This window comes from Chelonoidis abingdonii, chromosome 1 (genome assembly GCF_003597395.2).
Source record: "Chelonoidis abingdonii isolate Lonesome George chromosome 1, CheloAbing_2.0, whole genome shotgun sequence".
Classification (NCBI taxonomy): Eukaryota; Metazoa; Chordata; order Testudines; family Testudinidae; genus Chelonoidis; species Chelonoidis abingdonii.
In genome coordinates this window covers 363,467,331-363,482,308 of record NC_133769.1, presented here as the reverse complement: position 1 = coordinate 363,482,308, position 14,978 = coordinate 363,467,331, and the positions used below count along the sequence as shown (strand labels likewise).

General features: G+C 45.1%; 1 protein-coding gene across 13 annotated transcripts in view; it reads left to right on the top strand.

Moving 5' to 3' along the window:
• The window catches only part of FAM168A (family with sequence similarity 168 member A), a 420,913-nt gene that overhangs the window by 393,239 nt on the left and 12,696 nt on the right, over positions 1 to 14,978 (top strand). For all 13 annotated transcript variants that reach the window (XM_032796436.2, XM_032796429.2, XM_032796437.2 and 10 more), the window contains one exon: positions 8,843 to 8,985. In XM_032796436.2, the coding sequence (XP_032652327.1) occupies positions 8,843 to 8,985 (143 nt within the window). The remainder of the gene's footprint in view (positions 1 to 8,842; positions 8,986 to 14,978) is intronic.

The window sequence follows — 14,978 nt, the reverse complement described above, 5'->3', positions numbered from 1 at the left end:
GCAGGTGTACTGCTGTAGCATTTTAAGTGTAGGCATAGCTTGAAACTCCCCCTTCATCCCTAGAAATAGTCCCTCCCAGCTAGAGCTATGGCACATTAGCAGGGAAAGAATGGATGAGGATTACTCTGTCATTTACAAATCATACCTCTGCATTCCCTTGCCATGCTTCCATCTTAGCTTTAAGAAGTTTTTACTCCCACATATGTACATTTCTGTAGGTCAGAGAAAAGATCATGGATATTCTGCCATTTATTAACATGTTTGTTCCAAATTATAGGCATCAGAAAGCATTTAGAGGCTGTTTGCTAGTCCCATAAAGTGTGCTATTATCTACAAGCTGTTTTAAGGTTGTGAGGATAAGATGGAATATTAATGGAACTGAAATCTTGTCCTTTAATTGCTGTTGTGAATGTCGGCAGATTAAATTTTCACTGTCAGAATTTTTTGATGTGTAATCACTTGTAAGAAGCTCTACTTTTCCACTCTGCTGTTTTCAAACTGTGCTGCAGCTCATCAGTCTTCTGTGTTAGATTATCTATTTTTGATGTTCCATAGGCTTTATAAATATGATTTCTAATGTTCACAAAAATGAGAGGCATTCCAGTGAGAGTCAGACACTGCAGGCAAGCACTGGGGTAGTCTTTTCACATACACCTCTTCTGCTACATCTCGGTCCTCATCTGCAGTAACTCCTTGCTCATCAGATTTTTCAAATCCCTACATAGTTCTGTCTGCCATTCTGACCTGCAAGCACTTCTCTTTATTCTAGTCCTTAGCTACACCTCAGCATAGGCTAAGTGTGATGCAGACCTTTGTGGTGGTTTTGTGAGATGAACACATTTCCTTGGATGATATTAAGACTCTCAAACTCATTTGTGATCTAAGTCAGGTTTGTACTGAGGTGAAAGGCTAGAGCACATAGAGACTTATTAATCTGCCTTAAAAAACTTAAAGCACAGCTGCAAGGCTTTCTAGAATTCCCCCACTAATTTACCATTAAGTACAAATGATTCAGTCAAACTTCACACACATGACCTTCATTTTAAGTGTCTGTGTAACCGTTTCACTCTAAAGGGAGAAAATCAACACAGAATTACAGGAATCCAATAATTTCCTCTGTCCTGGCTGTTTTCAGTAGTTCTCTCTATATCTCAAAACTTTGTTTATTTTTTTTTACATTGCTGTTATGCACTGTTACGCAAAGAGCATTTTTACAGAAGAATTCATACGGCAAGTGAGGGGGTGGGCAGGATCTTGTGCTCAGCAGGGGCACTGCTATCAAAGTGAAGTTTGAGAAGAGGCGGGGGTAGAGGATCCACTGCTATATGCATCCGAGTCTAGCCTTTCAACTGAAATGACTGAACTCTCAGCATACTTCTTTGAAGAGAGAAAAGCAGGCATTGGAATCCATGCCTCCAGTGTTGATTGAGAATGTTTTTCTTAGGCAAGTGTCATTTCTCTCCATATGACAAACTTCCAGTCTTCAGTGTGGCCAACTTCGAACGTTCAAAAATGCGAGTCGGAGTCCCCAAAACCAGGATGATTTTTAAAAGAATGGGTGGGGCTTTTTTATTTCCCCTCTGGTGTCTGAGCCTTTAAAGGGCACGTTTGCCATCTTTTCACTACAACCACAAGGGATGGAAACTGACTTTTTTGAAAAAAGAAAAGCTGAGATTGTCATGTGATGCCAGGAGCTAGGCAGTTAAGAAAAAATGCCAAGTCTCATGAGACTAGTTGGCAACAGTGAAGTAGTCTAAGGTCAAGAATTTATATATGGTGAACAGGAGCAGAATTTAGAAAAGCCAGTCTGCCTGCCATTGTTGATAGTACCCAGGTGGAAACTCTGCTGATACAGTCGTGCTTTCTCCCGCTCTCCCAGGAAAGTGTAAATGTTTCTTCTGCATATTTGTCTACAAAAAATGTTGCTTCTTTGAAAAATCTCTTTAGTTCATTACCCACCAGCCCAACAACTTTTTAACTCTGGAACACATGAGAATGGCTCATAGGACAAAGGATTGGCATTGTTGGAGAGGTCCCGGGTTCAGATCCCAGATGACCCCCCCAAATTGTCGGAGAAAAACAAAGTTCTCACTCTCAGGTTGGGTGCAGCAAGTCAGATACTTTATTATCCCTGGCAATTGCGCAGAGGAAGAGAGCTAAACAGGTCTCTCTACAAGTATATAATTACAGCAAGCATTTGTGCATTTGTTACGTACAATAATGAGCAACAGCTGCATCTTATTTATACATAGGTCATCCTGATACCTTATTTTTCTCATCTCTATTTAAACTATAGTCTACATTCCATACTTATCTAACACAAGGTTGCAACACCTTCTCACACAGTTCTTTCCCACTCGCCTCACACAATCCTCGCTTCTACAAATCTTGCGTTATTAGGATTACAGCCAGCCTGACTCTTGTTCACAGAGGGGACTGTTTGCATTGAAATCCCCTTCAGATCCCTGTCAGTTCTTGCTCTACTTCCACAGCATTTATTATAAATAGCAAATTAACCATGTGTTCCTTGTGTTGAAATGTAATGTGGCACCGCTTTCAGTAAAATGTATTTCTGAACCTCCAAGGTTGCAGCTAATTAGCCTTGTAAAGAGCAGAATTGGACAAAGCCAGATTGTGTCTGCTTTTTTAAATGGACAGGAGATTAAAATGATGTATTGTGTCAGTATCACTGATCTAAAATTAGTGGACTCTATGCTGAATTGATAAGCAGTGCACTTTCTACAAAGGGCTATTTCCCCGGTGAGGCTATGGAGAAATCCACCCTGGATCACCCAAACTTTGCCCTCCAAAGGCTGGGTTCTTCGTAGCTTTGCAGAAGCTTTGAGGGCTGCACTGAATTTTGATAAAGCACAAAAGGCTGCAGCCGCCATTGTCAGTCATGTCAGGTACATCCCTTGGAGACTGCCAGTATCTGCATGTAATGTTCCAGGTGAGCCAAATAGCTTTTGCTTAAATGATGGTGCATTGCATGCTGGGACGAGTCTTTGTGGGCCACGCCTCTGTCTGAAAGATGGGGATAACCACAAGACACATGGTTGAACTCGTCAAACACAGCATGCCAGACACACACGGGCCACTTCTGTCCTAGAATATGACCCCATTTTTCCTGCTTTGTCATTCTGGTGGGACAAAGGAGGCAGAAAGCTGACTTACCTGGGTGGTTGGGGAATCCCCAGAGGGTGTAAAAACCACTTTAGGGGAGGAGGGGAGATGCAGAATAGGTGCTGTTCTCATGGGATTCTAGTAAAATTGAGCCCAACCCTGTTTTCATCTGTCCATGACAGAGGAGCTTCCTTCTGAAGCAGGGCAGATCCAATAAACCTCCCTGTGGAGATGTTACTGTTTTTTGTAACAGCTCCTCTGGATCCAGTGTTTGTCTGCACATAAAAGAGTTGATGCTTCTTTTAAGAAGTGTCTTTCTTCCCTCAGTGATTGCGATGTGTCTGACGAAGTGGGTATTCACCCACAAAAGTTTATGCTCCAATACATCTGTTAGTCTTAAAGGTGCCACAGGACTCTCTATTGCTTTCATCCCTCAGTGATTGTAACGCTATTGGAGAAATGTTTTGTTCCTGGCCCCCTCTCTCTCTCTGAAGGACCCTGCCGGCTGTGGGAGCAATGCAGTTCAGCTTCAGGGTCAGGGGACAGGATTGCAGCACCCCATGCAGGGGAGTCTACACACCATGTGCCCAGATGGAACCTAGCTCCATGTGGGCTCACTGCTCCCTGGGGGGGTGGGGGGTGCTAGGTCGGTTAACCATTGGCACCTGATAGAACGATGGGCAACAGTGTTAAATTGCCATTGCAGCCCTGAGGATGCTGGGCTGTTCGCCCTGTTCGCGGAGCGGCTCCAAAGCCCCCCTGCTGCACGGGGAGAGACGTTTCCATCCCATCCTTCCACAAGACAGCCCTGTGCCAAGCCTCGTTATTCTGGCTTGCTGCGTAAGATAGGATTTGCCTCTGTAAGAGGAGGGATCAGGTTCCCTTTTCTGGACTCCAGCTGCACACAAGGAGCAAATGACTGTTTCTTTATAGCAAGAGAGCAGGCTCACTGCTTTTGTCAATAGTGCAAATGGACAGCAGGGAACAGGTCTGGCACAAAAGGTATCTGAGAAATGCCCTGTGAAATAAGGTGACCTCTGCAGATACACTATCTGTTTAGTCACCATAAACAAGCCCATGGATCCCCTATTACCGTCTGTCATATGTGGGGGAATCAGTAGCTTCAGCATAGCTGGAAGTCAGCACTTTTCCATATTTGTCAGGTGCAGCTGCTTACATTTCAGGTCTTTGTTTAAAATGGGCTTCTGTTAATTGCAGACTTAAAGGGGAGAATAAGGCAACTGTGACACTGATGGGATTCAACAGTGCTTCAGTTGCAAGATAAGGAAAACAAATTATTCAGTGTATAGTCTTGTCCTGACAAATCTGTGCAGCTAGAAACATACAAATAAGTTATGCCATGGATAGATGTTAATTATAATGGTACATCAGCTGCATAGAGCAGACAGAGCTGCATGCAGACTCATCAGCAAGCCAGTATGTCTACTCTGCAGTAACAAACCCACAGCTGGCCTGTACCAGCTGACTTAGGCTTGCAGGGCTCAGGCTGCGGGGCTGTTTCATTGCAGCGTAGAGGTCTGGGCTCGGGCTGGAGCCCAGACTCCAGGACCCTGTGAGGTGTGAGGGTCCCAGATCTCAGGTTGCAGTCCAAGTCTAGAAGTCTACATTGCAATGAAAGAGATCAGCTAGGGTGACCAGACAGCAAGTGTGAAAAATCGGGACAGCGGGTAATAGGAGCCTATATAAGAAAAAGACCCAAAAATCGGGACCTGTAAAATCGGGACATCTGGTCACCCTAGCTGGCATAGGCCAGCTGCGGGTTTGTAATTGCAGTGTAGACATAGACCAGTACTAGTGGCATTGGGCCCTTCTTGCTTGTTGCTGCGCACTTCACATGCTGTGTTGATCGTAGAATCATAGTATATCTGGGTTAGAAGGGACCTCAGGAGGTATCTACTGCAACCCCCTGCTCAAAGCAGGACCAATTCCCAACTAAGTCATCCCAGCCAGGGCTTTGTCAAGCCTGACCTTAAAAACCTCTAAGGACGGAGATTTTATCACCTCCCAGGTAAACCCATTCCAGTGCCTTCACCACCTCCTAGTGAAAAGTTTTCCTAATATCTAATCCTAAAACTCACCTCAAGTGCAACTTGAACCATTACTCTGGTTCTGTCATCACGTACCACTGAGAAAGTCTCGATCCATCCTCTTGAACTCCCTTCAGTTAGTGAAAAGCACGCTATCAAATCACCACTCAGTCTCTCTTCTGCAGACTAAACAGTTCCTTCAGCCTCTCCTCAATAAGTCAAGTGCAGCCACCCTAAAATTTTTGTTGCCCTCTTGCTGGACTCTTCCAATTTTTTCACCATCTCTTGGCAGTGTGGGGCCCAAAACTAACAGATACTACCAGAGAGCTCATACCAATGCTGAATAGAAGGCCATGATCACATCCCTCGATCTTGCTGGCAATGCCTAACTAGTACAGACCCCAATGCTGTTAGCCTTTTTGGCACAATGCGGCACACGTTGAAACATCGTATCCAGATCTCGTTACTGTAAACCCCTAGGTCTCTTTGCAGACTGCTACTAGTCCATTTGGACCGAGTCTGAACAGTGAGATCTTGGCATTTTTTTTTGTTTTCATTTTTAAGATTTTTTTTTTTTTTTTAAGGACTCGCACTTGTCCTTGTTGAACCTCATCAGGTTTTTTGGCCAATCCTCTATTTCTAGGTCTCCTGTATCCTAAACCCTACCTCCAGCGTATCTACCTCTTCCCATTAGTGTCATCTGCAAACTTGCGTGAGCGGTGCATCCACGCCATCCTCCAATCATTGACGAAGAATTGAACACAAACCGGCAAGACCACCCTTAGGGCAGCTTCCGCTTTGAAGCTGGCTGGCACCTAGAACATGAGCCATGATCACCCCCATTGAGCCCGACATGCTACAGCTTTCTATCCACCTTAAGTCCATCACAGCCATACTTCTTTACTGCCAGCGAAGAATACTGTGGGAGACCATATCGAAAACTTTGCTAAAGTCAAGGAATAACACATCCACTGCTTTCCCCTCATCCACAGAGCCAGTTATCTCATCATAGAGGCAATTAGGTTAGTCAGGCATGACTTGCCCTTAGTGAATCCATGCTGACTGTTCCCGATCACTTTCCTCTCCTCTAAATACTTCAGAATTGATTCCTTGAGGACCTGCTCCATGCTTTTTGATAGGTAACAATAGTTGTGGCCTCCAATTTGCATTTGATTTCTAAGTGTTTTATTCCTGCATTTGAATTATGAAATGAACAGCACCCATTTTATTATATTGTAAAATACCTTTAAAAAAAACAACCCACACAGCTCGATCCATGAAGTTAAATCAGCACACTGTGCATCTTTATGGCGTCAGGGTTCATCAGGAAGAGCAGTAATACTCTTGCACTTCTGAAGCACCCTTCATGCCAGGATATCCAAGTGCATTGCAAACATAGGGCCTGATCTTGAAGTCAGTGGGAGTTTAGGGGTTTGCATCTCTTAGGAGATGTTCAGGACCTTAATAGATTGGGTCCATTGTATGCATTGCTCAATTGCCCTGTGAGGTTGGGAGCAATATGCCCACTTGACAGATTGGGAAACCATCAATGGAAACTTCCAGTCCAGTCTATTGATTTTAGGCATTAAAAGGCGGTTCATCACTTTAATGTCTAACCAGTTATTTGGGTTCATATAGGATCATCCACAGAGGACATTGTGCTGCATCCTGCTGTTTGCGTTCCCCTGCTTCAGAAAGCTTTGCTTGCTTTTTTTGTTATGATGTTTGAGCATTAGTTACCGTTGGAAGTGTGTGAACCCATTTATGTTTGCGTAGTCCAGCTCTAACATAATGCTGAACAGGATATTTTTCTCTGAGTAACATGTTATGAACCTAGATTAGAGTACGTTACCTAGTGGGAACAGTCTGAAGCATGGTTTGATTAGCATGCTTGTCAGAACAAGATCCCTGCCAATACTACTGGGTTTAAACACTGCTATGTAGCCACAGTAGGGTGACCAGATGTCCCAATTTTATAGGGACAGTCCCAATTTTTGGGTCTTTTTCTTAAATCAGCTCCTATTATCCCCCACCCTGTCCCAATTTTTCACATTTGCTGTCACCCTAAGCCACAGCCTGGGTTCACCTTGAGCTTCTAAATCTTAATGAAGGTGAATGGTTAGAGCAGTGGGTTCACAACAGCCTTCAGACATCTTAATTGTTCACATTGAAATGTTCAGCACTAGGGAAGGATAGGAAAGATTCAGCCCTTCCTCTCCAGCAGTGTTATCACAAGCTTTCCAGTCACTACTTGGTGGCATAAACACTTAAAATAGTCTCGTGCAATCTAGAATCCCCAACAATTATATTACTGATTTAACCATCCAGCAGACAATGGGAGAGGACAAAAGCTCCCAGACTGGGGAGAAAATTACTTGAAATATATATATTGTCTTGAAGGACATTTTGAGTTCTGACGCCATCCGCTCAAGTCATGCCCAGTTTTTTAAACCCTGTGAGTACTGGCATTTCCCAGGGATGACACCACATGAATGCTTCTGAAGACATGAAAACTTAACTGTTTGGACAGCTGTGGATACGTTAGAGCCGTATTATTCAGCCTGTTACCTGCACCGACTTCCCCCAGCCAAGGAAAGAAAAACCCCACAAGGACTTAAGCTGCCATACAGTGAGGTGTACTGTATACCTCCATGCCCCAGATTTGGGGAATCTGTCCCAGTGTTCTGAAACCTATTGTTCTAGGGACCCATAGTGGGTTCACATTCCAGAACTGTTCAGAAATCCTTATATGGCATCATAGCCAGACTCAAACAAATTAATAAAAATGACATAGTGGTTAAAAAAATCAAAGTCTGACCCTAGCCATGTCTCCCCTAATGGGACAGCAGTGTATCGTCAACAGTGTAACATCCCCCTTAGACTTGTACACCCTTTAGGCCAGCGCTGTCAATTATTGTGTTTCTACAGTGCCGGGCACAGTGGTGGCCCTGACTGGGTTGAGGCTTCTGGAACAGAAACATTTAATAATAATAGGGAGACGTGCCTTCCTCCACCATGGTCCCAGAAACAGGGTATTGTTCCCTGCAGTCAGCGGGAAGAGGCTGATCCCAACACAATGACTGGGCAGTCAGTAGATCTGTCAGTCTCCAGCCAGGAACCAGCCTCGCTATGTTGCTCTCCAAACTGACTCAGAGTGAGGAGTTTTACCTCAGCTGTCCTGGCCGTTGGTACAGTCTCTCCAGGCCAAGCGCCCCAAAGGAATGGCATTGAGAGATGGAACCTATTGTAATTATTTAGTAACTGTATTACCCTGAAGCTCCAGTCAGGATCAGGGCCCCATTGTGCTGGAAGCTGGACATGTTAGACAGCCTTCCTGCCCCAAAGAGCATTTAGGTTTATTGTGGCCTCGTATAGCTCACACAGCCGCAGATCACACTGTGTTCCACCACTCAGAGCCCCCCTAATTCTTTGTTGATATGGAAATTGTCCTTCATGCTGAGCCAGTGATTTGCTCTAGACTCATAATGAGTGGCTTCTGCATCCATAGGACCACTAGTGGCTGTGTATCTTTTATGGCACTCTAAACATTGAGTGAAAATGGTGTTCTCAGCATGGTTTAAATTGCTAATGCACCATGTCAGCCTGCTTAGCAGCTGTCTCCCGCAAGCTTAAGTCATGGCACTAATGCAAGCTGTTTTTGCTTTTAACAGGGTACACCGCTGGGACTCCATACAAGGTCCCACCTACCCAGAGTAACAATGCACCACCTCCCTATTCTCCATCTCCAAATCCTTACCAAACTGCTATGTACCCCATCAGAAGTGCCTATCCACAGCAGAACCTCTATGCCCAGGTACGTGTCTAGCAAACTACAGAAAAAAATAGCAGTAAAAGCTTGTGGATCATCCAACTAACTGCGAACATATTACTGGTGTAGATACGATGTTTCAGACTATGTTAATTCACCTGTTTCTGTCTTGTATCTACACCATCTGTGCAAACTTTAGACCACAGCTATAAGCTTGGACCTGGTCAGTATGTGGATGGGAGACCTCCCCGAAAAGGTGTTGGGAGGAAGTGATGGTGACGCTGCCTAGCAGGATGACCCTACCTCTGAATGATATCTGCTGGGGTTGTCTTTTACACTTGTGTAGCTTGTCGTGTCAGTGAATTGGATTGAACTGCTCTGTGGTGCTCTCTGCTCTGAGTCAGTACTGAACCAAGCCGCTCTAATTCTAAGAAGACTTATGCTGCTGGAGGATGCTGTCTTTTGGATGAGATCTTTATCACTTGTGGTCATTGTTCTTGTACAGCTTTTTGTTAGTGTGAAAGGTGTTCACTAATGCTGCATGCATCCAGAAGGCTTTGGTTTGAATGGGTGCTAAGAACCAGACCCAACAGGCTGGTGCACAAGGAGCAGCAACCAATCAACTCTTGACAATTCACTTTCAAGGAATTTCCCCTCTCTTTTCCCCAGAAACCTTTGTCCCTTGTTCAGTCACCTGCCTTTCTCACAAGTCCTTAGCACACCCTGCTTCAGTGTTAGACGTGCCCCAGGGAGCTGTGGCTTTACTCCTCTTTTCGTCTTGGGCTGTGTGTTTCCTCTGTGGCTCTCCTCAGTTGTCAGAGCAATGGGTAGCTGCTTCCCCCATCCTTGTGCAGATCCTTCTGGAGGTGCCAGACAACACTGCTTCCTCTGTGCTCCTAAAAGGGATTTCAGGGGATGAAGGTGTGGCATGGCTTCCTCTTAACAGACCAGTGTGGACTGCAAAATGTTCTAACTCCTACTGCTATCTGCTGTGTTACTGACACACCATAACCCTTGTAGTGCCCCATAATGAAGCATGTGGTGCACCCCATAACCCTTTGTGTAAGATTGCTGAGGTCCAACAATTCCTTCGCTGCTTATTATTGCTGTAGTTTATGAGCACCGTTGAGCAACCCTTGACCCTACTCAGAATCACAGCAGTTGGTAGCAGGACAGGGGCTGTTGGTTCTTGGTTGGCTCAAAGCTGGGCAGAGAAAAGTATTCTGTTCCATGGAGGATTTCACTTTTTCAAAAGATGGGTTTGTTCCAATTCACAATGAAAATCCCGAATTTTGAATTTTTCCATGGAAGGGACCTGGGGACCCTAGAAGCCCTCCGGTCTCTGACTTAGAGGCAGTCCAGCAAGTGTGCATTGAAGGAGCCACGGAGACCAGCTGTCAAGAAATCAGGTAGCTTTTGAAAACTGCCCTGCCTGCTTTCTGGGGGAGCTTTGTTGAAATCGCACAGTCTCCTTAGAACATTTCCATTTCAACCAACTGGCAAATTCCAACAAAAAAATAGTGTTGGAATTTTTCTGACCAGCTGTCATGGAACTCCTCTCTGTCAAAGGTGCCTGTCACCACTGTGTCTAAGCTCCTTTCTTCAAAGACCTTTCTGGCCTTTAAGTACAGAGGACTGGAGAATTATGGCCTCTCTGAATGCCCAGGAAAGCTGTAAAAGAAGCCCCCACTTCCTGGATGAGGGAAGCCCTGACCACCCCACTCTGCCCACAGAAGAGATGTAGTGATAAGTAGGGGGCAGGACCTCAGGGACAGCTAGATGCTGTGCAGACCTCATCAGCACACCTGTGCTAAATTTCAACCTTTCATATTGTGTGCTCAGCAAATGTGCATAGTAGATGCACAGTCACTGCACCCTAGCTCTGTCCCCATAGCAGCTAGTTAAAGCCAACAAGATGAACCAGAACAAGATATGGCCTGATTCTGATATCACTTCAACCTGTTTTACTATGGTGGTTAATGGGGATAAATGAGATCCGAATCAGCCCCATGGGATTTAAAATACTGAAAATTAGCCCTTAAAGTGTTAGGAAGTTGTAGCCTAGAATCAGTGAGTTGTGCCCTCCCCAGCGGTGCATGTGACGGTGAGAATGAGTGACCCACAGAGCATACTGCTGTCCGATCATAATGCAGAACTTGCCTTAGCTCTCTCACAGCAGCCACAAAGGACAAGGATGAGGAGGTGCCCAAACTAATGATTTTTATCCACATGTGAACTCAATTCTCATGCATTTACACAGTGTTAGTACAGTGGTGAATACAGAATGGATGCAGTGTGTTTGTTAAAGGTCTTTTTCATGGCTGGCTGGCTTCTTTCTTTTTAGTATGTTAGACCAAGCTGCTTGTCTGTTGGCCGAGCTGTAGAGTTCTCCAGATTTTCTCCCATCACCAAATACCAACAAGTATGACAGTAGAAATGGGATCTTCATTACTCTGCCCTGTAAAGGAACTGGGGCCATTTGCTGGTTTCTAAAATACTGTAACTGGAATAGAGCAGCTGGCTAGGGTGGAGGAAGAATTTGTGCAGGGTGAAGGAGAGAAATGGGAGGAAGTCAGTATTTGTAGTATAAGACATACAGGAATTGATCAAATGCCAAGTCAGTGGTTAGACTCCCATCAGGTTGTACGTCCAGAACAACATGTCTGACTTCCAGGTTCTCCAGTTCCGAGGCGGTCTGTGCTAGCCTTTGTTTCTGATCTTCCCCACCATTGCTAGTTCCACGTCAGCTCCAATGGGGGCCAGGCTGAGGTTACCCAACCCAATAACACATACATTGGTGACCACTGGACCTTGTCTACCCTAGTGCACCCACCATCAGTATCTCCTGGGGAGCTGCCTTGGGGCCACATTTTTCAGAATAAAGCCTATGTAATGTGATGGGGCAAGGCCAGATGGCTACAGTAAAGTAGTGAGGAACAGGTATGTTAGCCTCAGGCTAAACAAATCCCTGGTACCATGGTAACCAAATGGTAGTTGCTCCAGGTTAATCAAGACACCTGGGGCCAATTAAGATCCTTCTAGAAGGCAGTGGAGATAGCTGGGTTGATTGGGCACCTGAAGCCAATCAAGGGCTGGCTGGAACTAGTTAAAAGCCTCCCAGTTAGTCAGTGAGGCGCAGGTGTTGGAGCTATAGGAGGGAGTTGCGCTGTTGGAGGAACAAAGCAGTATGAATCCCTATCAGGTGCAGGAAGGAGGCCCTGAGGTAAAGGTGAAGGAGATATTGAGTGGGTGCTGCTGTGGGGAAGTGGCCCAGGGAATTGTACACAACCTATTTCCAAAAAGGCAGCTACCATAGCTGCTAATTTTAGGGTCCCTGGGCTGGAGCCCGGAGTAGAGGGTGGGCCCGGGCTTCCCCCTCCTCTCCCTGATTAATCACTGAGACTGGGAGACAACAGAGACTGTGCGAGGGAGGATAGCTTCTCCTCACCTCTGTTGTTGACTTTTGATGAAAATGGCTCAATAAGCTGTGACCCTTGCCTCTAGAGAGAGAAGGGCTATGTGGTGAGTCACAGTGAGCCTCTGAGGCTAGCAAAATCCTCCAGGAAACATTGGACCCACGGAGTCAAGGACAGAACTTTGTCACAGTAGACAAGACACGAACACTCATCCCACTTCCCCTACATGTCTTTTTTATGGAACTCAAATAAACTCCTCTGTGTTCATTCAGTGCTACTGCCTCCGCGTATATATCCAGGCTGGGATTTTCCAACATGACTGGTGATTTTCTGGGCCTGACTTGGGACACCTTAAAGGGGCCCAATGGTCAGAAAGTGCTTATCACCCACCCTCTGAAAATCAAGTTGGGCACCCAAAGTTACTAGCCACTTTGGAAAATCTGTTGCCTGACAACCTCCCCTAGTGTTTGTATGTGACTTAATGAAACAAGGCCATCTTCTCTTCTCATTTTTTCCATCCTAACATTTTATTTCTTCATGCTGACCTTTACATAAGTCATTTTAGACATATGTCCCTGTCATTCTCCTTGGTATTGTGACCGCCTGCTCCCAACTGTGTATCATCCTCACATGAATCCCTCTATCCTATGTCCACTCTTCCTGCTTACTGACATACAAAGAATAACATTTCTCCGAACACTCAGCCTGTAGCACTACACCAGTGACATCCCTATCTGCCAAATTGCTTCTGTACACAGCCTTACCCTCTGTGTTTGTATTCAGCCCAGTGCCTCAGTACTAACATACTGACCTTAGAGTGTAATCATATCTGTATGGCCTGTATTAAGTCCATGGATTGTACACAGTCTCCTTCACAGTAAAGAAGGATGTTTTTGTTAAGGTGATCTGCAAAGGGAGGGGGGGAATTTGGAGCGTGTCTCCTCTTTTCTGTTTTTGATATATGAAGATGACCTCAAAGGTTGAGGGATTTTTTGTTTTGTTTTTTAAAATCTACTTGCTTTTTGCATTAGAAAGTCAAGTCTTGTCTACCCTGGAAGGCTGTATAGAGATGGGCAAACTAGTGGGATTATGACATCATAGAAGGCTGAAAGCCAAGCAGTTGAGAAGGGAAAGGATTTTTTAGACAGACTCTTTTAAACTTTCTTTTTAATACCAGTTTAAAACTCCAATGCAAATAAGGCCTTTGAAATGAAAGAAAGGATGGTCTTTGTTAAGAATTCAACAAGCCTCACCTTCTGGGGAACTCACAATGCACATGGAGATCTCCAACGAGCCTCCAAGCAAAATCAGCAAACACCAACCTTGATATTCTCAATTTTTTCCTGTGATCTAAAAAAAAATAAAGTAAAAACGAACTACAAAATGATGAAATTTTCATCCCTTCTTATATCATAAAGAAGGGGGAGAAAAGATACTAAACCTTTTTTTTTCCCCTTAGCAGGTCACTGTTAAACATATCTATGAAAATTCCAAATTTCTCTCCCCCTGCTGATGTCAAGTGGACTCCACACAGAGTTAGAATGTGAGATCTGATTAAATTGCAAGTTTCTCATTGCCAACAGAGCTGGTGGTGAAGCCATTACTGGAGTCTTCAGTGATTGACTGACTGATTTTTACCATAGACTGAAGATCTCCTGTGGGTTTGGTGCATGTAGCTAGATGGTTGATAATGATATAGGCCCTGGCAGGTAACTCAGTGGACTTTCTCTTTGGTGCCACTTCTGTATCTTGGAGGCCAGTTGTGACTTTGGGGCATATAATTGCCCTACGCTAAGGATGGATGAGGATTCAAATTGTCACTTGGAGAGTTATAAGCTGCTTCCCTGCCTGCTCCGGGTACTGGGGGAAGTAATGTATCCCAGCCCTGTCCCTGTCACCCCATACTCCTTGGGGTGTGGATGCAGCTGTGGGCTCATCCCATTGCCTTCTTCTCCCACCTTCATAGGAGGGGATCTAGCTCCCCTGCTATGCTGCTATTGGCAGTATAGGATGGCTGGCACAAGGGAGCAAGAGGGAAGTGCCTTATCTGTCTGAGCAGACACACAGGATGGCCACAATCTGGGTCACTAGGTACAGTGTGTTTTGAACTGGGTTCACTTCATGGACGAGTAATTTTTTTAAAAGATCTTTGCTGGAGACCAGGTAAATTATGCCCACTGCCCCCCATCCTCCATTCCATCCCCATCAACTCTTCACTTGCTCTCACCTTTCCCAACTCAGGTACCATAGTGATGCGGGAGGTGGGAGGGTAAGAAACTAGATACAGCTGAACACAATTCTGCCATGTTTCTTAGGAAATACTTTGTTTCTCTGAGCATGTACTGGTTATTCTTAGCTCTCAAGAATGGCTGGACTCTGTCCCTTTGTGGTAATAGCCTCCTAGTCCCAGACCTGGACTTTAGAGTCCCCAATCTGGACCTGTCCCAAACCTGGACTTTTGCGTCCTAAATTTGGGGGGCTTACCTGAAACTCCCCCAAGCTCACTACCAGCTTGGATATTCTCGCTGCCACCAGATCAGGAATTTGTTTTAGAGAATTTGGGGGGCTTACCTGAAACTCCCCCAAGCTCACTACCAGCTTGGATATTCTCGCTGCCACCAG